Below are 26,446 nucleotides of genomic sequence, written 5' to 3' on the forward strand. Positions count from 1 at the left end.
CAATCATTCTGTACCCAAATGCATTCTTCTAAAAAAAAAAAAAAAAAGAAATTAACAAAAACCATGATATGGGAGCAGGAAGCTAACACTCATTTTTTTTTTTTTACCTTTTTGGAAGCTCCATGGATTTCCTTATTGATAACACTCTTTACTCTTTTGCCTGTGGTTTGGCAAATTAAATTTGGGAATTGGTGTGTTAATCATTTGTGATTTACAACACAAAGTTCTTGATTTTTTTTTCCCCTCAGGATGTTGAATGATATATATTAATATTCAGAAATAAGCAGACTTGGGTACAAGTCATTGCATTAAACTATATGATATTGCAAATATTTAAACATTTTGAAAGGCATGATGGCAATTCATAAGGTTCAGTGTAATAGTATTACAATTTTAATATGTTCATGGTTTCAAATTTAACCGGCAAAAAAATAAATACAAACTAGCTTTTTTAATGGCAAAGGAAAGACAACAAAAAAAATAAACAACAAAAACAAACGTAAAGACTCCAAAGAAAAAAAAGACACACACAAAAAAATACTGATTAAATCATTCTTTGCTTAGAGTTTCAATGTTTTTCAATAGTTTTTGTCATGGTTCTTAACTCACAATTAGAACAACGGGTTTTGCCGGGCGCGGTGGCTCAAGCCTGTAATCCCAGCACTTTGGGAGGCCGAGACGGGCGGATCACGAGGTCAGGAGATCGAGACCATCCTGGCTAACATGGTGAAACCCCGTCTCTACTAAAAATACAAAAAACTAGCCAGGCGTGGTGGCGGGCACCTGTAGTCCCAGCTACTCGGAGGCTGAGGCAGGAGAATGGCCTGAACCTGGGAGGCGGAGCTTGCAGTGAGCCGAGATCGCGCCACTGCACTCCAGCCTGGGTGACACAGCGCGAGACTCCGTCTCAAAAAAAAAAAAAAAAAAAAACAACGGGTTTTAAGTTACTGAAATAGAAATGGAAAAAAATTAACACATTTCATAAAAAAAAAACTAAAGCACAAAATAAAACAACAATTAAAAACAAGCTAGAAAACAGCATCCTCTTCTTGGTAAAAGTTATGGTACACAGAATCTTGAAATAATTTAGAGTTGCATTTCTGTACCTCAAGATAAATATACAATAAAGTGAGTTATTTGTTTTATACCTTACATAAATAGAATAAAAAAATTACTCCTGAACAAATAACAACTAGTCTTGGAAATACACATGGTCCCTGTCTTATAATGGTTCTACTTAATGATTTGTCAACTTTAGGGTGGTGTGAAAGGGATATACATTCATTAGAAACCATACTTCAGTATAGTATTCAAAAAATTGAATGAGGTATTCAACACTTTATTATACAATAGACCTTGTGTTCTATGACTTTGCGCAACTGTAGGTTAACATAGTTGCTCAGAGCATGTTTAAGGTTAGCTAGGCTAAACCATGATATTTGGTAGGTTAAGTGTATTGAATGCATTTCCACAGACAAAATTCTCAACTTACAATGGGTTTATCCGGATATAACCCCATCATAAGTCAAGGAACATCTGTACAATAAAAGAATATGATCAAAAGTTTATAAGATCCTCTAAGGAAGATTTTGTCAAAAGCAAATATGTTTTAACTTGTATGTATTCTCCTGTTTTAACTTTTTTTAGCTTTAGAATATTTGCCAAATCTGGAAATAACTTTACGTATATTTTATGTGGTTAACATTTTATTTACAGTTTTTAAAATATACAAATATATAATTTTATAAAGTTTAACACATTCTTAAAGGTAATTTGTTTTTAGGATACTTTACATGGAAATTTATAACTTTCTTAGAATTTGGGGTGTTTGACAAAGCAATATGCATTTTTTAAATCTTGAAATTTATATAATTATACATTTTAACAGGAATTTTCCTACATAGTCCTACATGATTTCACTGTATCTTCACAATAGTACAGTTGAGTAGGCAGGGGCGATTATTATCACTGATTTAATCTCAACGTTAAAAACTAGGCCTAATTATTTTATGTTACTTGCCCAAGGGTACAACTATCAACAATCAGGTTAAATCTTTCTAAGTTTTTTAGGTTCCAACACAGTGCTTTGCTAAACTCTCTACTCTACTGCTTGTCATAACCACATAATGAAAGTTCAATGATGAGGAAAAATGTTAGTAATGTTTTAATTATATGTGGGTTCCCTGTCACACATTTTCATAAATGATTGTTTTAGATTCAGTATATACAAACCTAGAACAATTTCTTCATGCTTATATATGTATACATTTGTAGAATTCACATGTCTAGATGATTTAACTCAGTGAGTTAGGATACGATGTAAAAAGAAGTAAATGTGGTTTTCTCTTTTAGTACTGGCACTGATTAAAACTGCCCTGTCTTCTTCTGTCTCAGAGTCCACACCTACGTGTATCAGACCATCACTCACTAATTCAACAGATGTATATTCAGTACCTATTAAGTGCTAGGTGCTGTTCTAGGAGTTCCAGATACAGTAATGGAGAAAAACAACAACAACAACAACAACAAACAAGATACTATTTTTTCTTCCTGGTGGTTGTGTGTATGTATCACCTTCTTGAAAAATGTAGTACTGCAGTTAAATAGGTTATACACATACTTAAATGTAGGTATACATGTTTATAGACTTATAAAACCCTAGGCACTATTGTCCTCATATTTTGGGAAGGTGAAAATAATAGCTTTAAGCAGTTTTAGGCATCAGAAATGCCTTGAGACACTTTGTAACTTGGTTAGCAGAGGAGCATATAACTTTCATTTCTAAGAAAAAGGGATTAGAAAAACCCATTAGTAGCTGTTGTGACAGCAGCCATTGGGGAGTAGATCTATCTTAAAATTGAAAATGAGAAATAAGAGAACCAAAGACTCAAACTCCAGTTCATTTTCACTCTCTGGAATTTGTCTTTATCTGACAGATAAAGGCAACACCCTATATAAATCTAATTCTTACACTCTTTACATCCCATCCAGCTACCAGGCACTACATTAATGACATATCGAATTGGGAATTGTGTTCAATCAAAAGGCATTAAAGTACTTATTAACTAGGTTTTACGGAGCTTCTAAAAAAAGTTAAAAAGTTATTTTTGGTGTCTCTATGGTAAATTGATCTTTTAATTTTTTCTTCATGGTTTATTGTCCCCATGTGAGAAAACACTTTCTAAACACAACTATGTATTTGGACCAAAATGTTCTTCATAGGATGATGCATTGTCTTTGCATAATTAACGAATTGGTAATTATATATCACACATAAAAAATGACGTAATTGGTCGAAACACAGCTTCAATCATTTGTGAATAAAAGGAAAACCTCCCCACAACTTAATTGCAACTTCAAAACTTCTACCAGCCTCATGATTTGTAAGTTTTAATATGGAAGTTTCTGCTTTCTACACTTTACATGATGGGGATTATGAAAATAGTGTTGCTGGGAGAATGGAAGGAGTAGGAGTGCGTTCTTAAAGTGCATTTTAGCAGAGCTGGGAGTAAATTGCAGCATAATAGTCAAGGTAGGGCAACTGCTAGGCTTGATAACATAATGGTGGGGGAAAAAGAATGGATAATTTCCTACAAAAGAGAGATTTGTATAAAACATAAAAGAAAACTGTACCAAAGCACATATAAATATGAGCTGGGCATGACTGAAATGCAGTAAATATCCATAATCTCTTCTCTATAATACAAATCTTTTCATATAATACAAATGAAAAATAATGTACTATAGAAATAACTTAAGCATGACTTAAATTACAGTTAATGATTAATATTTGAAAATACACACATTTATATACAGCAAATCAAATAAATCCCGAGTCATATAAGCTGTTGAAGAAACAAATTATATTTATAACTGAATAAATGTGTTGAAAAACTCCATTTTTCTAAGAGAAACCACTGATCACATTATTGCGAATGTTTATGTAGAGTCCAAAAGATCAGTTTCTACAAAGTCACAATATATTAATAAAAATCATCTTTTTCATGCATTAAACTGTTCTATTAGAAATTTCAAGTAGAATTCAAAAAGCATTTGCAAGCAAATTTTGCTTTGAAATTTTATATGAGTCATGATTACTTAGATTAATTGCAATATTCTTTTATTCTAATATTATTAAATTGGTGAAATTTCAACCCTTTATCTAATATCCCCCTCTATTACAATATGCATATAAACAATCATTCTTTTATTTTCCTTCAGATTTGTTGTTTGGATTTGTACATATGGTGCCTTTTGCTATTATCTGATTCTCCTAATACCAGAATAGAAAGGCAGTCACTTTGCCCGTGGCATAATTTTGCCTTCATTTAAGTAATTGGTATTATTAAATTTGTGCTTACATGCTATGAAACAGATTCCAGAGTTGAAAGATCTTAACCAGTGTATTAAAAATCCCTGTTGTCAGTACTTTTGTCCCTACTTCAACGCAAGACTGAAGTATCGAAGCCTAAAATATGAGAAGAAATCGTACATCTCTCAAGGGATCTTCTGCTAAGTTTTACGTCACCAAAATTCTAACTCGGCCCCAAGTCTCCTGAGAATGGGTTTTCATAGACACATACTTAAGTTTCTGTGTGACCAGAGAAATAAATCTGCTATCTCTAATTTGAAAATATTTCCAGAATCTGACATTCTGTCACTACTGACTGAGTCCAAGCCACCAGCATCTATCTTTTTCAACTCTTGTGGCTTCTACTATTGGCCCCCTACAGTTCTACTCTCAACCTAGAAGCCAGTGTGATCCTTTTAAAACATGATTGAGATCGTGCCACTCAACTGCTCAAAAACTTAACAACTGCTCTCATCTCATTTAGAATCTTCTTTACAATGGCCCCAAAGGCCCTCCACAATCTGGACACTCACAACTCCCATAACCTCATCTCTTTCTACTCTTCTGCTGGCTTGTTTTGCTTCAGCCACTTTGGCCTTCTTGTTGGTGTTTGATTAAGAAAAGCTCGGTCGCACATTTGGGCCTTTACTCAGACTCCATGGCTGACTCCCTTACCTTCTTCCAATCTTTGCTCAAAGGTCATTTCTACCCTATTTGAAATTGCAATCCCACCACTTTCAATCATACCTACATCTACCCCTGTAGTGGTCCTATATCCCCTTAACAGATTCTGTTTTGTTTTCTCCCCCAAAATACGTATCACCTAGCAATACATGATATTTACTTATCATTTTTCTTTGTTTGCTTGCTTCTATTCTGTCTCCCAATGTTATAATAAAAGCTGTATGAGGGCAAAGATTCATTAGTCTCCTTCACTGTTTTATAAGCACTTAGAATAGTGTGTGGTCCATACTAAGAGCTCAATAAATATTTTTGGAATGAATCAATCTGCATTCCTTAGATTTACTTGTCCTAACAATTTCTTATTTCTCAAGACCAATGCACAAAACCTGAACTCAAGAGGGCTTGAACGACTTTGCTTCACACTGTCTTTGGCTTATAAGCTCACTACCAGCTTTCCCTTGTGGTGTTGAAGTTGAACAAGGGTTGTCTCTATTTCTTAATCCTATTTAAAATCTACATTAGGACTACCATGTCTCCTACCTGTGAGCTTTCTTCATATGGCCACATTTTTCATCATCCTCTTGGTTACCGAAAGTATAGCACATTTTATTCACTCCAAACAAGGCATCTGCACTATAATTGGTTTTGATGAGACAATTGAAATGATGTGTGCCTGATATTTTTACTTTCCTTCCATTTATTTCCTCCTTCTTTCTTTTTCTCCTTATTTTCTTATTTCTTTTCTTCGATTCTCCCTCCCTCCTTTCCTCACTCTCTTTCTTCCCTACTTCCTCCCTTCCTTCCTCCTCCTTTCAATGGTTTGAAACTCCAGTACAATGTTGAATACTGAAGGGAAGTGGGCAGATATCCTTGTCTTGTTCATGATCTTAGGGTGAAAACATTCCACTCCACCATAAAGAATAATATTAGCTGTAAATTGATTCTTATTATTGCAAAAGGTAAATCATAGTTGTCATTCTTATTATAAGCTATGTTCTTATTTTTGTCCTAAAAATTCACATTTATTGATACCAAGGCCTAATTGAACAGCTAAGGATTCCCTGAATGAGGGAGCAGCAGAATCACTTGAAGAATTCCACACGAAAGGCATGAACTCTTTTTTTTTTTTTTGAGATGGAGTCTTGCTCTGTCGCCCAGGCTGGAGTGCAGTGGCCGGATCTCAGCTCACTGCAAGCTCCGCCTCCCGGGTTTACGCCATTCTCCTGCCTCAGCCTCCTGAGTAGCTGGGACTACAGGCACCCGCCACCTCGCCTGGCTAGTTTTTTGTATTTTTTAGTAGAGACGGGGTTTCACCGTGTTAGCCAGGATGGTCTCGATCTCCTGACCTCATGATCCTCCCGCCTCGGCCTCCCAAAGTGCTGGGATTACAGGCTTGAGCCACCGCGCCCGGCCTGCATGAACTATTTCTAAGAATTTCTCTATGTAGATGCTAACTACACAGTAAATATATCACTATTTATTTCAAAAATATCCTAGATAGAGTTCCCCTAAAAGCAGATTCTAAGACATGGGATGTATTTGGGAATGATCCAAGGAGGTGCTGATAAGTGTGTGTAAGGTAAGACAGGGAGCAAGTAAAAAGTATCCCATGAGGCAGGTTTTTACTGTGTGCGATGGGGTCTTAATCCTGGAACAGAATTGTGGGTCAGAGCATAAATCATGCTTCAGAGTTACCCTAACTGAAGAGCGAGTGAGTAGTGGTGTTTATCCATCAAAAGTTATCTGTTATTGGTTGAGGTTTGCTGGGGAACATTGGGGATGCAGAGCTTTAACTACCTGACACTCATGAGCTTTGATTACTAGAGAGAGCCCTAAGGCAAACAGAGACACTTGGACCTGGCAGCTGCCAGTCAGAGTACAAGGCATGCTGAGTCAGGAAATGATACGGGTGATGTCCCAAGAGTGTTTCATACTCCAATAAAACTGACGCTGTCAGTAAAATTAGGCATATGGACACATGATGATAAATCCTTTCAGTTAAGTCTTCTAAGTGGATCATTTCTGCTTTTAGGATAAGCTTTCAAATATTTAACTCTCTCAAGAGAAAACCTTTTGGTAACTTAAAACTTATGATGCTAAGAAATTCTATGTTCATCCTTTCATATGAGATACTTTAAAGCAGGATTTGATGGTTTAACACAGTAATTATATTTTGGAAAATTTTATCATGAAAATGATTTTTTCTTAAAAATAAAATGCAACTTAATATTGTTCTAAACTTCCAAAAATTGCAATTCTTCTAAAATTATGTACTCTTGTCTGTTATGAGCATTATTAACTTTGTACATATAAACAATCACAATTAACTGCTAATATTGGCTCTGAAATAAGAACGAAAATATTACTTATGTGTATGTTTCTCATTCCTCTCTAGCTCTGCCTTAGCTAGTGTTTTTGCTATTAAATGCAGATTTCCATATATAAGTTGGTGTTTTTCTGCATAGTCTCTGTCAACATGATTAGGTAGCTTTCCAATTCAATACATCTATTGAAACCATATGTGCTATTTTAGTTGTATTTTGTTTAGAAAGTAATTCTTTTAACTTATTACATATTATTTGTTTTATATTGCACTTTCAAAAAAATATGTATGTTAAAGCACAGCAATACCTACTATAGTTCTGTAATTTGATTCATGCAAATCTGTCAGGAATAAAATCAACCACAATTTAATTTCAAACCTTCCCAACCAGCAGCTGTACAATTTATGCACTGCTTTTCTATTTTTACTACTGGATAATGACAATGATGAATGTCTTTAACAGGAAATACATATTCATTGAAAAGACTGAGCTCAAAACTATCCCCCTTCAAAAAGTCAATGAAGGTAGGAAGCCCATTCACCTGCTGGAGATTTGTTGGGAGAGAGAAGAAATCACACCCACAACTGCATCTTATGGGGATTCAACCATTTAGCTAAATTAAACCTGCAATAATACCATATTATAAACCACAGTAATCAATACTATTATGATTGATGTCAGCTATAATAATATTAAATAGATCAGGATGAACAAATGATCCACTATGAGTGTAGCCAAGGGTCTACCATTCTGAGCATGCCAGGTTAAGAGGTATGGAGACTGTTATTCAATGGGCAACTTAATAAGATCAGGGTCACTGCTCTCCTGAATCAAATATCCATGATCCTGGGAAGGAATGAATATTAGCTCATTCGCAGTAATTTACATGTTGAATGACAATGCTGAATTTACAAACTCTGCTGCCATGAGAACTTAGTTAATAGAAATAATGACAGGAATTCTGGCATGTCAGCTTTATTTTACTAACCGATTAGGGTTTTTTTCATCATTGTACCAATGAGTGATTTGACTTTTACTTCAAACAGAGTAAGAAACAGTGCCATACTGACATGGATGGAATAGTTCCAGAGATCTGTGAAGCTCTTATTTTACTGTGTAATTTTATAGCTTATTTGATATAATGTAAGATATTAAAGTCAAGTCACTGAGATACTGCAACACCGATTTCCAAAACAAACAAATAGCTTTATCCATTTGTATATTCATACAGGCAAATGTGTGACATAGAATGAGCTTCCAGGAAATCATTTGAGTATAAAATACTTTAGCTAATATGTGCTGCTGATAGCAAACTCATCTTTTGCCTATAATCACATGCCGTTTGCATTGGAAAATACCAAGCTCTGGGTACACTATAATATTTCATTTTGAGTATAAAATGTATGATCACGAAATTATCTGGAGACACATTATTATGTACATTTTCTTGATCCTACATTCATTTATCTTCAGACACTGCCTTCTAAAATTCATAGCCTACTTCCTTATCATGATTTGTCTTACTTCAGAATGCAGTAACTTGCTGCTGGTGGTTTGAAAACAGATGGATTTTGTTGGTAGCCTTTCACTAGCAGTTATAAAGAAAATATTTTATTGATTTCTATTCAATTTTATTCCATATATTATAGCATAGGTATTGACATTAATTTGAAATTGAATAAGTATACAAAAAATATAAAACAAAAACAATGCACATTAGATATAAATGAAAAATCTAATTTCCCTTTTTGGAAAATGAAAGGAAAATAATCCATTAGCTAGGAATAAACTGTTCCTCCATATAAGTTTGTTTTCTGGGGGTTCCTTTCTATCCGTACTGCATGTATAAAATGATTATTTTCGTGCATTTCTTCATTTTAGGATGTCTCTCAACACTAAATATTGTAAAATACATCTTCTAACTTAGGTGCTTCTACCCAAGATTTCTGAAGCTAATCACACTATAAAGTATTTTTAAGAATTCCATATGTAAGTCAAAATGCCATCATGATGTATAAAATGTAAGTCAATTGTTCTGGCATTATGAATGATTGGTATGATCACCTTGTAAAATCTGAATGAAAGTGCTTTGCTTTTACCTTCAGAGACTCCTCTTGCTTAAAGAGATCTTCAAAGTCCTTAGCACAGAGGTCAGGAGCATTGAGAAGTTGTTCCACTTCTGATAGGGCTTGTGAGACATGAGTGATTTCAGTCAGGTAAGTAGAAGGCACATAAGAAATTTCCAAAGGCATGTCTTCAGTCATCACCATCATCGTTTCTTCACGGACAGTGTGCTGGTATAGATATACGAAAGAACAATTCTTTTAGCTTCCTAATGGTGAAAACCCCTCTATTGAGTTTATATAGCTCTCATTCTACAGCTGACAAGTGAATCTACAAACTGGGCTGAAACTAGATTCAAAACCTCATGATGATAAGTCTAGTAAAAAGGTTATTTATTAATTATATACCTGCTTCTTCCAAAAAGTGTTAGAAGCATTTTATAATAAGCGATACACACATATTAGCACCATGAATATAAGATGAAAGACCATGAGGTCATAAGGAGAGAAGTTTTATCCTAAGAAAACGATGATTTTTGCAACCAGCATTTTAATTTCTAATTCTAATTTGCAACTGGCATTTAAAATTCTAATTTTCCTAGAAATCCAGGTAGGGAACTGGGTGAAGGGGGTTCATATCTGTTTTATTGGTAACAAAGGCAACTTTCCTATACATTTTCCCCCAATCTTCATTGAGATACAACAGATACAAAGTAGTTAGGCTGGTATGTAACTGTATTAAAGCCCTCTTCTCCTCCAAAGTCTAGACATTAGCTCCTGCTTTTGTTGCTATTCTCTTGCTAAGTTAAGCTGCTAATTAAGGTGCTATATGAGCAGAACTGACTGTGGAATTTGTATTTTAAAAAGAACTCCAGAATGTCCCGAGATATACGGGAGCACTAGCCTCTTCTCTTGCACCTACACTTTTCTGACTGGGATCCAAGTGCTAGACATGACGAGAATTTCCAGCTCCAGAGTCCTTTTGGAGTTTCCCAGTAATGCCTCTTTCCCTATTCCTTATAAGAGCAAAAAATAAATACTACTTGGCACGCAAATTCGAAAGATGGATGACCTCTACTCTCTTCTGTCTACACTATAGGCAGCAAAATTCTTGTAATTCAAATTATTCTCCCAGTAACTTTGTCTAGAATTGATCAACTGCCACCTGCCTATTGATGAGGTCACCTGAGGGTTTCAGTGGTAGGGTCTCTGGGGAAGTTCAGACGATAAGCATGCTAAAATAGCCATTTGTTACTGCAGAGCCTTTTATGACAACACGATACTCATTTTTGCAATAATGTAATAAATTGGACTTTGGGGATCCTAGACTGAACCCCACACAAAGATGAGTGAAATGTATAAGCTCGTCAATTTATGTTTTAATTTCTCTGACCTAGGATTTTCATACTCAATTCTTACATGATACAAAAAATGAAATAATTCTAATTTAGATATCTCATCTACTTATGATATAGCAAATTCACAGAATTGCACAAATTAGCTTTTAAATAAATAAACCTTTTACAACATTTGTTTTATTGTGTATATCTTGACCAAACCCATGGCACACATTCCTTCATGATCAATGGAATAATGTACATATATTTCTCATTTACATTTAAAAGGATATTAGAAACTTGAGCCAGAGTTTGATAAATAAAATTCAGAATTTAACAGATTTCTTAAGAAATTCTTAATTTCTCTATTTCATAATAAGCATTTTACCCATTTAAAAGAAAAATAACTCAGCAGGCTATTTGAATGTGAAATTGTCACTGACTCATTAACCACTTAGTAGAATCAACAGCACAAGTAACACAAGCTTGTGTTTTGCATGCATTACATTGGTTGATGACCATTATGTTGTTCTTAATAAAATTCACAAGTTAATAAGCTTGTCTTATTTGCATTAGTTGCTTTAACCTCTGCGGTAAAGATAGCTTCACATCATCTAAAGCAAGCATATTTCCTATAATACTTATTTAATGGTGCAATTATATTTGCTTTTAATGATGCCTGTAAGTTTTTGGAAAACAAAGGTTTTTGTTATCAGGAACGGAGTAGAGGACAAGTAGTAGTTTTTCATTTATTTATTTATTTATTTTGTTGTTTAATCGAGGGAATTGTTTCAGAATTGGACATATCTTGAAAATATTTAGAAACAAATCTAGGTGGCCTTAAAAAAGAAGTGGGAATTCAAAAAAGTTTTGATGCATGTCCTCATCATTTTTTCTTAAAAGAAAAATAATTCTAAGATTTTTATATCTATTTTCTGATTCTTCTTTGATATGTAGTTTTCTCAGTCTTCATTACTTTCATTTGAGATGCTCTCAGCTACCTTAAATTCATATTGCTGCTTAATAAATATAGTATAGCAAGAAACTTAGCTGTATGGTCAAATACAATAAAGAAAAAGACACTCAAAATACACTCACTTTTGTTTGCTAACTTGTATTTAACTTCCTTAAACAAAATCTCAAACCCAAAGTTTGACAACTTTGGCATTTGCAAAAAGGAACTTTAAATAAAAATGAGATTTACCAATGAATCCAGGAGCTGGTTTTTTGAAAAGATTAACAAAATAGATAGACCACTAATCAGACTAATAAAGAAGAAAAAAGAATCAAATAGACACAATAAAAATGATAAATGGAATATCACCACTGATCCCACAGAAATACAAACTATCATCAGAGATTACTATAAACACAAACTAGAAAATCTAGAAGAAATAGATAAAAACCTGGACACATACACTCTCCCAAGACTAAACCAGGAAGAGTTTAAATCTCTGAATAGACCAATAACAAGTTCTGAAATTGAGGCAGTAATTAATAGCCTACCAACCGAGAAAAAGAAAAAAAGCCCAGGACCAGACAGATTCACAGCCGAATTCTACCAGAGGTACAAAGAGGAGCTGGTACCATTCCTTCTAAAACTATCCCAAGCAATAGAACAAAAAAAGGGACTCCTCCCCAACTCTTTTTATGAGGCCAGCAGCATCCTGATACCAAAACCTGGCACAGACACAACAACAAAAAAAGAAAATCCTCAATAAAATACTGACAAACCAAATCCAGTAGCACATTAAAAAGCATATCCACCACAATCGAGTAGACTTCATCCCTGTGATGCAAGGCTGATTCAGCATACACAAATCAACAAATGCAATCCATCACATAAACAGAACCAATGACAAAAAAACACACTTGATTATCTCAATAGACGCAGAAAAGGCCTTCAATAAAAGTTAACACCCCTTCATATTAAAAACACTCAATAAACTAGTTATTGATGGAACAAATCTCAAAATATTAACAGCTATTTATGACAAACCCACAGCTAGTATCATACTGAATGGGTAAAAGCTGGAAGCATTCCCTTTGAAAACTGGCACAAGACAAGGCTGCCCTCTCTCATCACTCCTATTCAACATAGTATTGGAAGTTCTGGCCAGGGCAATCAGGTAAGAGAAAGAAATAAAGATATTCAAATAGGAAGATAGGAAGTCAAATTGTCTCTGTTTGCAGATGACATGATTGTATATTTAGAAAACCCCATCGTCTCAGCCCAAAGACTCTTTAAGCTGATAAGCAACTTCAGCAAAGTCTCAGGATACAAAATCAATGTGCAAAAATCACAAGCATTCCTATACACCAATAACAGACAAAGACAGAGCCAAATCATGAGAGAACTCCCATTTAAAATTGCTACAAAGAAAATAAAATAATACCTAGGAACACAGCTTACCAGGGAAGTGAAGGACCTCTTCAAGGAGAACGACAAACAACTGCTCAAGGAAATAAGAGAGGACCCAAACAAATGTAAAAGCATTCCATGCTTATGGAAAGGAAGAATCAATATCATGAAAGTGGCCATAGTGCCCAAACTAATTTATAGATTCAATGCTACTTTCATCAAGCTACCATTGACTTTCTTCACAGAATTAGAACAAACTACTTTACATTTCATATGGAACCAAAAAAGAGCCCATATAGCCAAGACAATCCTAAGCAAGAATAACGAAGCTGGAGGCATCACACTATCTGACTTCAAACTATACTACAAGGCTACAGTAACCAAAACAGATTGGTACTGGTAGCAAAACATATAGACCAATGGAACAGAATAGAGGCCTCAGAAATAACACCACACATCTACAACCATCTGATCTTTGACAAACCTGACAAAAACAAGCAATGGGGAAAGGATTCCCTATTTAATAAATGGTGCTGGGAAAATTGGCTAGCCATATGCAGAAAACGGAAACTGGATCCCTTTCCTACACTTTATACAAAAATTAACTCACGATGGATTAAAGACTTAAACCTAAGACCTAAAACTGTAAAAACTCTAGAAGAAAACCTAGGCAATACCATTCAGGACACAGGCATGGGCAAAAACTTCATGACTAAAACACCAAAAGCAAAGGCAAAAAAAAGCCAAAATTGACAAATGGGATCTCATTAAACTAAAGAGCTTTTGCACAGCAAAAGAAACTATCATCAGAGTGAACAGGCAACCTACAGAATGGGAGAAAATTTTTGCAATCTATCCATCTGACAAAGAGCTAATATCCAGAATCTATAAAGAACTTAAACAAATTTACAAGAAAAAAACAACCCCATCAGAAAGCGGGCAAAGGATATGAACAGACACTTCTCAAAAGAAGACATTTATGAGGCCAACAAACATGAAAAAAACTCACCATCACTGGTCATTAGAGATATGCATCAAAACCACAATGAGATAGCATCTCATGCCAGTTAGAATGGTGGTCACTAAAAAGTCAGGAAACAACAGATGCTGGAGAGGATGTGCAGAATAGGAACGCTTTTACATGGTTGGTGGGAGGGTAAATTAGTTCCACCATTGTGGAAGACAGTGTGCCAATTTCTCAAGGATCTAGAACCAGAAATACCATTTGACCCAGCAATCCCATTACTGGATATATACCCAAGGGATTATAAATCATCCTACTATAATGACACATGAACACGTATGTTTATTGCAGCACTGTCCACAATAGCAAAGAATTGGAACCAACCCAAATGTCCATCAATGATAGACTGGATAAAGAAAATTGACACATATACACCATGGAATACTATACAGCCATAAAAAAGAATGAGTTTGTGTCCTTTGCAGGAACATGGATGAAACTAGAAACCATCATTCTCAGCAAACTAACACAGGAACAGAAAACCAAACACCACATGTTCTCACTGGTAAGTGGGAGTCGAACAATGAAAACATATGGGCACAGGGAGGGGAACATCACACACTGGGGCCTGTCGCGGGGTTGGGGGCAAGGGTAGGGATAGCATTAGGAGAAATACCTAATGTAGATGACGGGTTGATGGGTGCAGCAAACCACCATGGAACATGTATACCTATGTAACAAACCTGCACGTTCTGTACATGAATCCCATAACTTAAGTATAATTTTTAAAAAGAAAAAAATCATTCAGTGACACTGCATAAATTGAAAATTAAATTTACTTAAAAATAATAATTCATGCTCTAAGACCAGAATTCTGTGTCTCAGCGAATAAGATCTAGTATTAATCACAGTCCTAAACCAGGGCTTAAAGAATATAGGCAGCACACCGTACTCTGGCTTCTCATCTGTTAAGCTTTCCTCCACCTGATCCCATGTGTCTGCCATAGATTATTATATACCGATTTAATAAATATTCTTCAGAACATTAAACTAAAAACCATTTTCACCTATCTTTCAATGAAAATGTCTTTTAGAAGAAGTTATGTGACATCTATTTAAATTGCCAATTTTTCTGGTAACCATCCTTTTACTGTCTGTGTACAAGAGTTCAATTTTTTAAAAAATTTTAGATCACAAAATAAGTGACAATTATAATTCTATATCTGGTTCTAGAAATCATTTTTTACAAACTTTTTAATAATGAAGAAACTTTTATTAACCTGACTGAAATACTCTTCAAAGAAACATTAGTCATTGAACTGCAGGTTGAGAATGCTCTAATAATATGCATATTGTGATTATTTTCAAGATTGTCACAAATAAGCCATAGAGCAATCAGTGTCAATTCACGGAAATAATTCCTCCATGTTCAGCCATGGCATGAACAAATTTTCTAGAACACTTAGAAATATTATTATTATTATTATTTTTTTTTTGAGACGGAGTCTCACTCTGTCGCCCAGGCTGGAGTGCAGTGGCCAGATCTCAGCTCACTGCAAGCTCCGCCTCCCGGGTTTACACCATTCTCCTGCCTCAGCCTCCGAGTAGTAGCTGGGATTACAGGCGCCCGCCACCTCGCCCGGCTAGTTTTTTGTATTTTTTAGTAGAGACAGGGTTTCACCGTGTTTGCCAGGATGGTCTCGATCTCCTGACCTTGTGATCCACCCGTCTCGGCCTCCCAAAGTGCTGGGATTACAGGCTTGAGCCACCGCACCCGGCCCCAGAAATATTAAAATTCTTATGGTTGAACATAATCAATAAAAAGGTATAGTTTATTACTTTAGAAAAATCTGAATGAGAAAAATCATTCCTACCCTAAACTACTGATAATTAAGTAATCTTTTAAAAATTTTTTCTTTCCATTATAAATTAGAATACCTGTAATTTCTAAAATGCTTCAGCTATATGTTATAAAGTCTAAAAGGTTAATGTTATACATTAAATATATTTAATGATGACAGATCTATTGAAGGATTTACTATCTTAATACATAGTGTCCAGTCATCATAGATAACAGATATTAAGTGGTACAGATCAACTGACTAGAGAAAACTAAGGGTTGATCCTGTAATTTTCATGAGAAATAGACATATTCCAAAGTAACTTTTTGACACCACTGGGAAACTGTGAACTCATTTTCTAGAAAATTCCGTTTTATTAAGTTTGAACATTCTCATTTATTATAGCAATCTGATATACACAATAATGTTTAATATATAGACTTTTGTAATTTTCATATACAAGAAACTACCACAAACTGAATCAAGAGAACCAGACATTTGGAGATCTAGTTTACTATCTATTCCTTAAAAGTATAGCACTCCTATTGAAACAGTCACACAAATCTATAATGAGTAAACTACATCCATTGAATGACTTTCAGTTTGGTTTAATAAAAATTTCAGACAGCTATTTAAAAATCAGTGTAATTGGAAATATGTTTATTTTCTCTTCTTTATGCAAAATCCATGTACTCATTCAGATTAATCCTTTTCATTTGAATTTCATTAACTCTGCCTTGAATAATTATATCCTTCTGAGTTCTGATGTGTACAAATCCTGTCCAACCTTTTGAAAATCAACTTGCTTTTGTTAATGTTCTTTACCTTATATCATTATAGATACTCATGCATCATTAGCAAGGAAATGCTATAATCTGACTAATTGATTTTATTTGTGTTTATTTTCATTTTTAGCTATATATACCCCAAATAATACACTAGCCTCATTTTCTAGAAACAAAAAAGATATGTGAAAGAAACCATAAAATGCCTATTTTTATTTAAAAACGAAAAGTTCAATCAATGCTTAATGATTGTTATAGAACAAAATGATGATTTGTATGATCTAAACTTGAAGTCAAAACAGTTTTGAGATTTTGAGCTGTGTAAGTAGGCACAGGTATCACTCACAATACTTTAAATAAACTTTCATTTATCTGAAACTTCAGTTATCACATTCTTTTCATTACATAAAATTTGTTTCTTGAAGGGCCATAACTGCCTAGGATAAAAGCAATCCTGTTTTGAAACAAATGGTGCATTATGTCTAGGTTTTTAAACAAAATGTTTTCCTCCATGATTTAAAAGACTTCTCTCTCCTTTAAATGCATTGAGGTTACTGACCCATTTATGAGTTATGAGGTCAAAGAAACTCAAGAAGAAAAATGCACTATATGACATATTATTATGACACATGCCACAAAAATAACTACATATCTCATATAAATATGGCACATGAAAAATATATCAATGCATCAAAAGTCTAACTAAAAAAATAGACTATTACCTTGAACAAAAACAAATAGTGATGGAGCCATTTTTTTTAACTTCATTGGTGTTAATGAAGATGAAGATAAGCAAATCCTCAAAGCAAGATTTATTAATGATTTACTGTGAGCTATAAAATGAAAATCTATGAGCCATAATATGAAAGTATGTCAGTTTATATCTGATTATCTTTCCTCAAAAGGACATTCTTAGATATTATGGATTATTTAAAAGTAATAACACAATGATATGTAAATCCAAAATAGGACTGCAGGCTTTAAGTAGGTTCTGATGGGCCATAAATGGAAAGACTTAAGTTTTCTTAGACAAGTAGCTCTGTTAGCTTCACAAGTCTTCAGAGAAAGACAAGTTTCCTTCTAGGAATCATTACAGTAATAAAGAAAGTTGAGGGATTTTTAATTTATTTCCCCGGGATAATTATACTAGACATTATAAGCATAAAAATGCAAATCACAATAAAATTTGGCAAAAATATTGTATCAGTCCAGAGTGATTAAAAAGCCCTCAAACAATAAAGCATAAAAACAAAAGAATATGATGCAGATGAGATGGGTATGGTTTATAATCTGCATTGTCACTGTTTTGGATACATATAATGGCATGACAGTAACAGAATTCTGACGATACTTTGTTTTGTATGTTTTAGTCAAGTCACTGGGTAAAAAGACCTTGAATAATCAACCTAATGAGTCTAAGCATATTGGTTATGACCCTGCATAGAGAAAATAGCAATGAGAGAGTGTTTGCTCTTATGTGATCTCCCCCTTCCTATTGCATCATCTATCAAATTGCTTATATGAAGCTATGTAATGAAAAAAAGGGCATGTCCACCTCAGAATAATTATTAAGAATTGATCAACAATATAATTTATCCCCTTTTTAAAAAAAGAATAAAACTCACTAAAATACATAAAATAATCAAGGTAAAATATGAAAGAAAATAATCCTTTATACCCATATTATTTTTCTAAAATTAGAATAAAATTTTAAAGCAGGGCAGGCTATCAGTGAAAAAGATACGCAGATGATGCTGGATTTGCCAGTCTTTAAATACGCCCTACTTCTAGAAGGCCAGGTATAAATAGCATCCTATATAAAAGGTCTGGACAGACCTGCTCATTGACCTGCCTTATGTTGATTCTTACTTCCTACACCATGAAATTTACCTAATTCCTCAGGGCCAAGCTCATTTACTATATAATTAAGCTGATAAACTGAATCTGGAAAATGTGTTAATGCCTTATAGTGGTTTAAAGTCTTTTCTTTCAAAGGACAACATTTGCATTTTTATAAAGGTTTTCAAAGAATTAACATAAATTAGTAACTTGATAAAATTTCAGTCACTAAGTATGGCCTGTGAAAGAAGAGAAAGAAAACGGCTTTGTTTGCCACCATGATAAGCATCAATATATAAGCACCAACAATCATGGCCTGCCTTGTAAAACCATCTCCAAAAAATAACCTATGAATTAATAGATAAGGTTATATACCCTAGCCAACTTATAAGGCAGCAAACAAATGCAGCAAAGACTCATGCCTAGTATCTAGCATACAGTATATTATCAAAAATATCTGTTGGATAAATTAATGAAGAAACCAGTATCAACTTAACAGGATAATTATAAGATAGACATGTGGCTAGAATTGCCAGGATCTACATTTATAATATAATTTATATTTAGGAATATTCAGAATTCAAACAGGAATATTTTCCTCATTTCGTAATGCAATCTTTATTGTCATAGATTTAAAAGGTATATCTGATTTCACTACGTCACATTTCTCCAATTCATGGCACATTAGCTACATGCTACTGTACATGCATGTTTAGGTTCTTAAGTTGTCTTTTAGGTATTAATGTAACTCATTATACATGAATACAAACATAAGCAATTATTTGAGGTAATGATACATAGACAATATTAGAATATACTAATTTTAGCTTCTTCATGGGTGTCACAATGTCTATTAGCAAATTGAAGGCTATGAGAAGACTCCTATTACAAAATCATTTTAATCTTTGATAATTCTTCCCAAACTCTTCTCATAAAAGTTTTCCTGTATATATCCAGGAGATATTTTTTATTGTAAGCTATTCCAAAATGTCAGCTTGGGAATACTTGTTATAGCAATCTTTTTTATGTTGACAAGCAAATTGAACCCTCCCTCCACCCCACATACATACCTATACTTAATTCAGTGTGAAAATAAAAATAACACAAGAAAAAATAGGTATGGAAATACCTTAAATTCTGCAGTTATATTTCACACTACTATATCAGTTTTAACTTCTGTTGCCTTGTGGATCTGTCAACTTGAGTAGATTTTTCAGAATAAACTCACACTTTTATTTCTATACTACATTTATCACACCCCTCAGAAAATGTAAACACTATCTCTAGATTAATGTGGCAACTCAGTATCTATGTCTAAATATGCATGTCATAATTATGTTTTACAATAAAGTATTCTCTTTATTAGAAATGTGAGTGATAGTAAAGATGCCTATAATTACACTATCCAGTATGGTAGTCATTAACTATACTTGACTAAAGAAATGTAAATCTAAATTATTTAAAAGGAAATACAATTAAAAATTTAGTACATCTGTTTTTGCTAGCCGTGTTTTAAGTTCTCAGTAGCCTTAATAGCTACTTTATTGGACAGTGTAGATATAGAACATTGCCATCATCTCAGAAAGTTCTATTGGACAGTGCTAATCTAGAGAATAATACATTTTATTTATAGATAAGGTTAATACAAAAGTATGTTCTATAATGGTTTTTTTATTCTACTCAGTCTCTGTCCAAAGGGCTGTCTAGTACTTAATGTGGTTAAAGTTACCTAATGGGCACTCAATTAATATTCTTTTATAATGGCAATCATAAAAGAAACATTTCTTTTTCAAATTGCTTATTAAAAATATAACAATATGTTCTATTTTAAACTATGTGAAAACGAAGATTATATGAATAATTCTAATGCTAGTATTATATCTATCAGAAAATACTTGTAGCCTAGTTTTTTCACAAAGGTAATTTTGACAGGCTACTAAATCCAAATTAAAATGTCACTACTTAAATAAAAATGGAAATAAACTGGTATTAATAGTGAAAAAATAAGAGACTTAGAGAATAGATCTAGGATACCTATTAAGCAACTATAAGTACCAGAATGAGAAAACAGAAGAGATGGAAGATTTGTAATAATTAAAATGATCATAATAGAAAATTTTCCAGAGCTAAAGAAGTTATTAATATTAATTGGTTATTTAAAATATTATCCAAGTGCAAAAAAGAATTAAAGAATAAACGGTGGCTCACAACTGTCATCTCAGCACTTTAGGAGGCTGAGGTGAGAAGATTACTTGATTCCAGGAGTTCAAGACCAGGCTGGGCAACACAGTGAGACACCGTCTCTACAAAAAATGTTTTAAAAAGTAGCCAGTGATGGTATTGATTGCCTGTAGTCCCAGCCACTCAGGAGGCTGAGGCAAAAGGATCTCTTGAGCCTAGGAGTTGGAGGCTGCAGTGAGCTATGATTGCATCGCTGCACTCTAGCTTGGGCAATAGCAGGACCCTGTCTCAAAAATAAAATAAAACAAAATAAAATAAAATAAAAAATAGGGACACATATTTAGAAACATTTAGAATTATATCTTAATGAAATTTCCGTACTTCAATGGGTGGGACAGAGAGCATCCTTAGAGTTTGAGAGAAAGAAAAAAGGCTAAATACAAATAAATATTTGGACTAGAAGCAGACTACGCTGGAAACAATAGTAGCTTGAAGACAGCTGAAACAAGAAAACAATGGAAAATGGAAGACAATTCTTCATAACCCACAGAGACCACTAAAAAGAGAGGAGAGATATTAAAGAATGTTACTATCCAATAAATCCATCACGATGACTGCCAAGTAAAGATCATTTCGAAAATGCAAGGTTTACAAAGTTTACATTCTTTATGTTTTTATGAGAACATTTCTCATGTGTTCCAACCAAATTAAAAATGAAGTACAGTTGGCCCTCTGCATCCATGGGTTCCACATTTGTGGATTTAACCAACCATGGATTGAACATATTTGCAAAAATACATGGATGGCTGTGTCTGTACTGAACATGTACAAACATTTTTATTGCCATTATTCCCTAAACAATACTGCATAACAACTATTTACATAGCATTTACATTGTATTGGGTACTATAATCTAGAGATGATTTGAAGTGTTCAGGAGGGTGTCCATAGTTACTTGCAAACACTATGCCATTTTATATAAATAATTTGAGTGTTCTTGAATTTTGGTATCTGTAGGGCGGTCCTGAAACCAGTGCCCCACAGACACTGAAGGATGATTGTATAATAAAGATTTCAAAACAAAGAGAAATAAAGGGTACAAAAGAAAACAGTGATAGGAAATAAACCTTGTGTGGTTTTTGGTCATATTTTATGAAGTGATAGTGTAATTTAAGTAATAACATGACATCTTGAACTAGATATGTAATACTACAAGTGAAAACAATAGTTGTCAGGAACTAAACTTCTAAATTATTTGTTTTTAAAGGATTTTGCCTTTGATTGAAAATAATGAGGAGTTGACTGACTAAATCATCTTGGTGATGAGGGCATTGTTCTTATTTAATTTTGGAGCAACACTACAGAAATATAGGCATAAAATTGTTGTTCAAAATAGGAAACAGCACTAGTAAAATGCAAGTACAAAGTGTAACTTATAAATAACCTATAAGTGCGGGAAGAGATGCAGTAGAGTTCAGTGAAGATGATGATGAATTATAAAATTATAGACAAGGGATAAGAGTAAATAAAATGATAAAATAATGACCATCAATATGACAAGGAATTAAAACAGATACACAGTTACAAGAGTTATAACAAAAATGAAGTTGGTTAAAATGTCTCATCTAAAGATGAAATATCTATCATTCTATTTTATATGTTCATAAGATCAAGCACGAATTAGTAAGAACATGTGATATTTGTCTTTATAGATATCAGAGGCTGGGAAGAGTGCAGGTGGGCGGAATGAGTGAAGAGAGACTGGTTACTGGGTACAAACACACAGTTGCATAGAAAGAGTGTTAATGTTTGACAGAACAGTAGGGTGACTATAATCAACAACAATGTATTGTATATTTCCAAATACCTAGAAGAGAGGACTTGAACTATTCCCAACACATAGAAATGATAAATACTTGAGATGATGGATACCCTAAGTATCCTGACCTAATCATTATACATTCTATGCATGTAACAAAATATTACATGTACCCTATAAAGATGTAAAAATATTTGTATAAATAAAAAGACAAAATACTCTAGTTTAAAATGCACATTCCATCTATAGGCTGTTTACAAGAAACATAAAAATACAAGGTCACAATGCTGTGTTAATGACAGGTGATTTAGAAAATCATTTTTTAAAAAGTGAAAGTCTAAATAATAGTATTAAATGAATTATAGTTCAAGGCCAAAAAAGCACTAAATGTTTCTCAGAGAACGCTTGTAATGTTAAAAATCACACTTTCTCCCAAAGTACAGCAGTCATTAACTGCTATGCCCCAAACATTTGGCTGCATTCTACATAAGGTAAAAATTACTAGAAATAAAAGGACAGTATGATACAATCATAGCTGTAGTTGGTACCTTACATACACCTCTTCCATCATTTGTTAGATTAAAATAGACAAAAAAAAAAAAAAAAAAAACAAGAATAAAGGTGCTTTTAAACCGACAAGCTAAATTTAATCCATATTTTGTGGACACTAGAGAAAGCATATTCTCCTATTTTACTGGGACATTAAAAATATATAGAGAGAGGAAATTTTTAAAAGGATCAAACATAAAAATTTGACAGACCACCTTTTCTAATCAAAATATAATAATCCAGAAATGTAGAATAATAGAATACATTTTGATTCATCTTCTAAGACTTGCACAAAGAAAGTATAAGATCTATATACATTACCTGGGAACATGTTTCTAATTGACTGTTATATTTAAAATAATACACAGAATAAAGCAATATTTTTTAAAAGCTAAAATATATGTATATATACTATTCATTGGTAAGAATGCATAGTATATGGAATATAGTACAAAGAGATAAGACTAAACTGTAGACTTTTTTTTTTTTTTTTTGCCTCAGTGGGGGAAGAATCTGCAGAAGGAAGAAATGAAGAGTAAAGTTTCCTTAATCTACCTTTGTATTAATTGAACTATTAAACTAATACCATAATACATTTAAAATAATCATACAGAGCTCTGAACTAGGACCAAAGAGTAGACACAAAAAGACACAGATTTCAGGGTAAATACAGTGTTTATATAACATATTTATCAGCAGGCATGGCCCTTGCTAATTGACTTCATTGTTCATAATAGACTTCACTTCTATTTAAGCTGTAGGCAGGCATGTACTACTAATTGGCTCCCAATATTATGGAAGCATAGACTAAGACAAAATTCATAAGGGAGAATGAAAGCATTTTGAAACCGTTTCACATCATCATCTAAAACAGTATCGGTGCCCCTCACTGCATACCCAATTGACAGACAAGTTGTGGCAAAGACAGGTGGCTGCTGTTGCCCATGAAGTAAAAAGAATTATTTTTAGGTGCCTGAGATTCCTGGAGATGAGGAAATTTAACAGCCAATGGCTAATAGCACTCTTATGTGAAAGCATCCAATATTCGATATATTTTAACGGATCTTAAGTACTCTTTATTATTATTATTTTGAGACAGTCTCACTCTGTTGCCCAGGCTGGAGTGCAATGGCACAATCTTGGCTCACTGCAATCTACACTTCCCGGGTTCAATTTATAAGCAACTAATTAAATAAGTATTACTAATGAGAAAAATACCCAAGCCAAAGTAAACATTTAGCTAAGGATATCATAATCCATAAAAATGGAGCTTTTTGTTTGCATCTGAAATGACTGCTTCAATTCTCCCCATGTATTTGAAGCCACTTTGCTAAGCTGAAAAGTTTTCCTCTTTGGCCTGACACATTAGACCATCTTTATTTACATGCCCTTAACTTGAAGGGACACTAATGATGCTGTGATATATTGATAATGGTATTTACAAAATTATCTGACCTAATTCCAAATAACAAGTTTGAGAATTACCCTGCATTCTATTCTTCTTTGAAATATTCACAATAATTTAATGTACCTGCAATAAAAAGCAGGTAGATAAAAACACAACTTTAGGAACTCGACTAAAAGATGGAGAATAACCTACAAAAATCATCTTGATGAGTTCAGAGGACATTTTTTTCAAACCCAAAGGGCATATTTTGCAAAGTAACTTAATAGATGTAAACAGGATATAACATATAGCATAGCTACATAAATAAGCATATGTGTAACTTATATGAATACATTTGTGCCTATGCACCCTCAGATGTAAATATAGAGATGCAAATTAGCCGGCAGCAGTGGTATGTGATTCAGGAAGCTAATATGCCATATGACATTATGTATTAAACACTTTTGCACATAGTAGGTAAGATATTAAAGATTCTTGGGCTGGGCGCCATGGCTCACACCTGTAATCCCAGCACTTTGGGAGGCCGAGGCAGGCAGATCATTTGAGGTCAGGAGTTCGAGACCAGCCTGGCCAACATGGTGAAACCCTGTCTACATTAAAAAAAAATACAAAAATTAGCCAGGCATGGTGGTGGGCACCTATAATCCCAGCAACTCAGGAGGCTGAGGCAGGAGAATCACTTGAACCTGGGAGGCAGAGGTTGCAGTGAGCTGAGATCATGCCACCGTACTCCAGCCTGGGTGACAGGGTGAGAATCTGTCTCAAAAAAAAAAAAAAAGTCTTTACCTAACTATATGAATAAACTATAAACACTAATTATTTGTTCTGTCTCCCTTCCTCCATCCCTCCCTCTCTCATCTGTGTTGGCCTGTGCTAAATTGTTTCCCTACACCATGTGTCCCTACATATAGGTTCTTTTTCATCTTACTACCAGGCTCCAGCTATTAGCTCCTGTTTCAGTCATTTATTCCTTCTGTCCCATTTTGGCTTCAAAGCTACTAGGGGCAAAAAAACAAGATAATTAAGTTTATTAGAATTACCTCTTCAATCAGAGCAAAATTTTAAAAAAATCTCCAAAAAAGAATTTGCAAACTCATTTCATAATGAAATATAAGTAAGCTTTGGACTTCATGAATCTTAAAAAATAAATTTTGGGAATCCAGAGGCCTTTTGTTTTACTCCGTTCCTGATTCCTGGCTGTGTTGCAGGTAAATTAAAATAATGTCCATCTGACCTCTGAATAAATGAAGTGCCACTGTGTGTATAGAAACTGTTGTATTTAATATTATTTTCCCAAAATAAGATAGTTTGCGAGGTTATAACTTTGCAAAATATAATAATCACTGAACAAAACCATTTTCCTCTTACTAAAGATTATGCTCAATTCTTTTTTAAAAGTTCTGAGAATTTAATGACACCTTAGGCTTAATACTCTACTTTACAATCAAGGTAGTTTCTCCTAAAATAGCTTGTTCCCTGTCAATGTTCCAGGAAATAATAGTCATTGTATTATCCCATGGCAAGGATTCCAATTAAAATTGTACTGTTCTGTCCAGTGAATTTATAAGCTTTAACTCTAAAAAATCATATTCACACAATCAATTTTCTCTCCATTTTAGATCATATATTTTGAAAAGGTAATTAACTGAGAACTTGGATATATCTGTTCCTCCCCACAATCTCCTTGTAAAAGCAGCTACAACAGAAATAAGGTATTTTACTAAATTAAAAAAAAAAAAACTTTTTTCACTTCTCAAAACTTTTCAGAATACAGATTTAATTTGCTTATTTTGTATCCAATTTATTTTTTAAAATAATAATTAACTAAAATGATGAACGTTAGAGTCTTGTCAATCACAAATAATTATGTTAATTATTAGTCCTTATGATTATTGGGAAATGAAGAATGTAAAAAAAGCATGCATAATAACATTAATGC

The 26,446-nt window shown here is 33.7% G+C and overlaps 1 protein-coding gene across 1 annotated transcript in view; it reads right to left on the reverse strand.

The window, feature by feature from the left end:
• The window catches only part of DMD (dystrophin), a 2,044,437-nt gene that overhangs the window by 1,109,362 nt on the left and 908,629 nt on the right, over positions 1 to 26,446 (reverse strand). The window contains exon 41 of the mRNA XM_025371836.1: positions 9,459 to 9,653. Coding sequence (XP_025227621.1) covers positions 9,459 to 9,653 — 195 coding nt within the window. The remainder of the gene's footprint in view (positions 1 to 9,458; positions 9,654 to 26,446) is intronic.

Source organism: Theropithecus gelada, chromosome X, assembly GCF_003255815.1.
Source record: "Theropithecus gelada isolate Dixy chromosome X, Tgel_1.0, whole genome shotgun sequence".
NCBI lineage: Eukaryota > Metazoa > Chordata > Mammalia > Primates > Cercopithecidae > Theropithecus > Theropithecus gelada.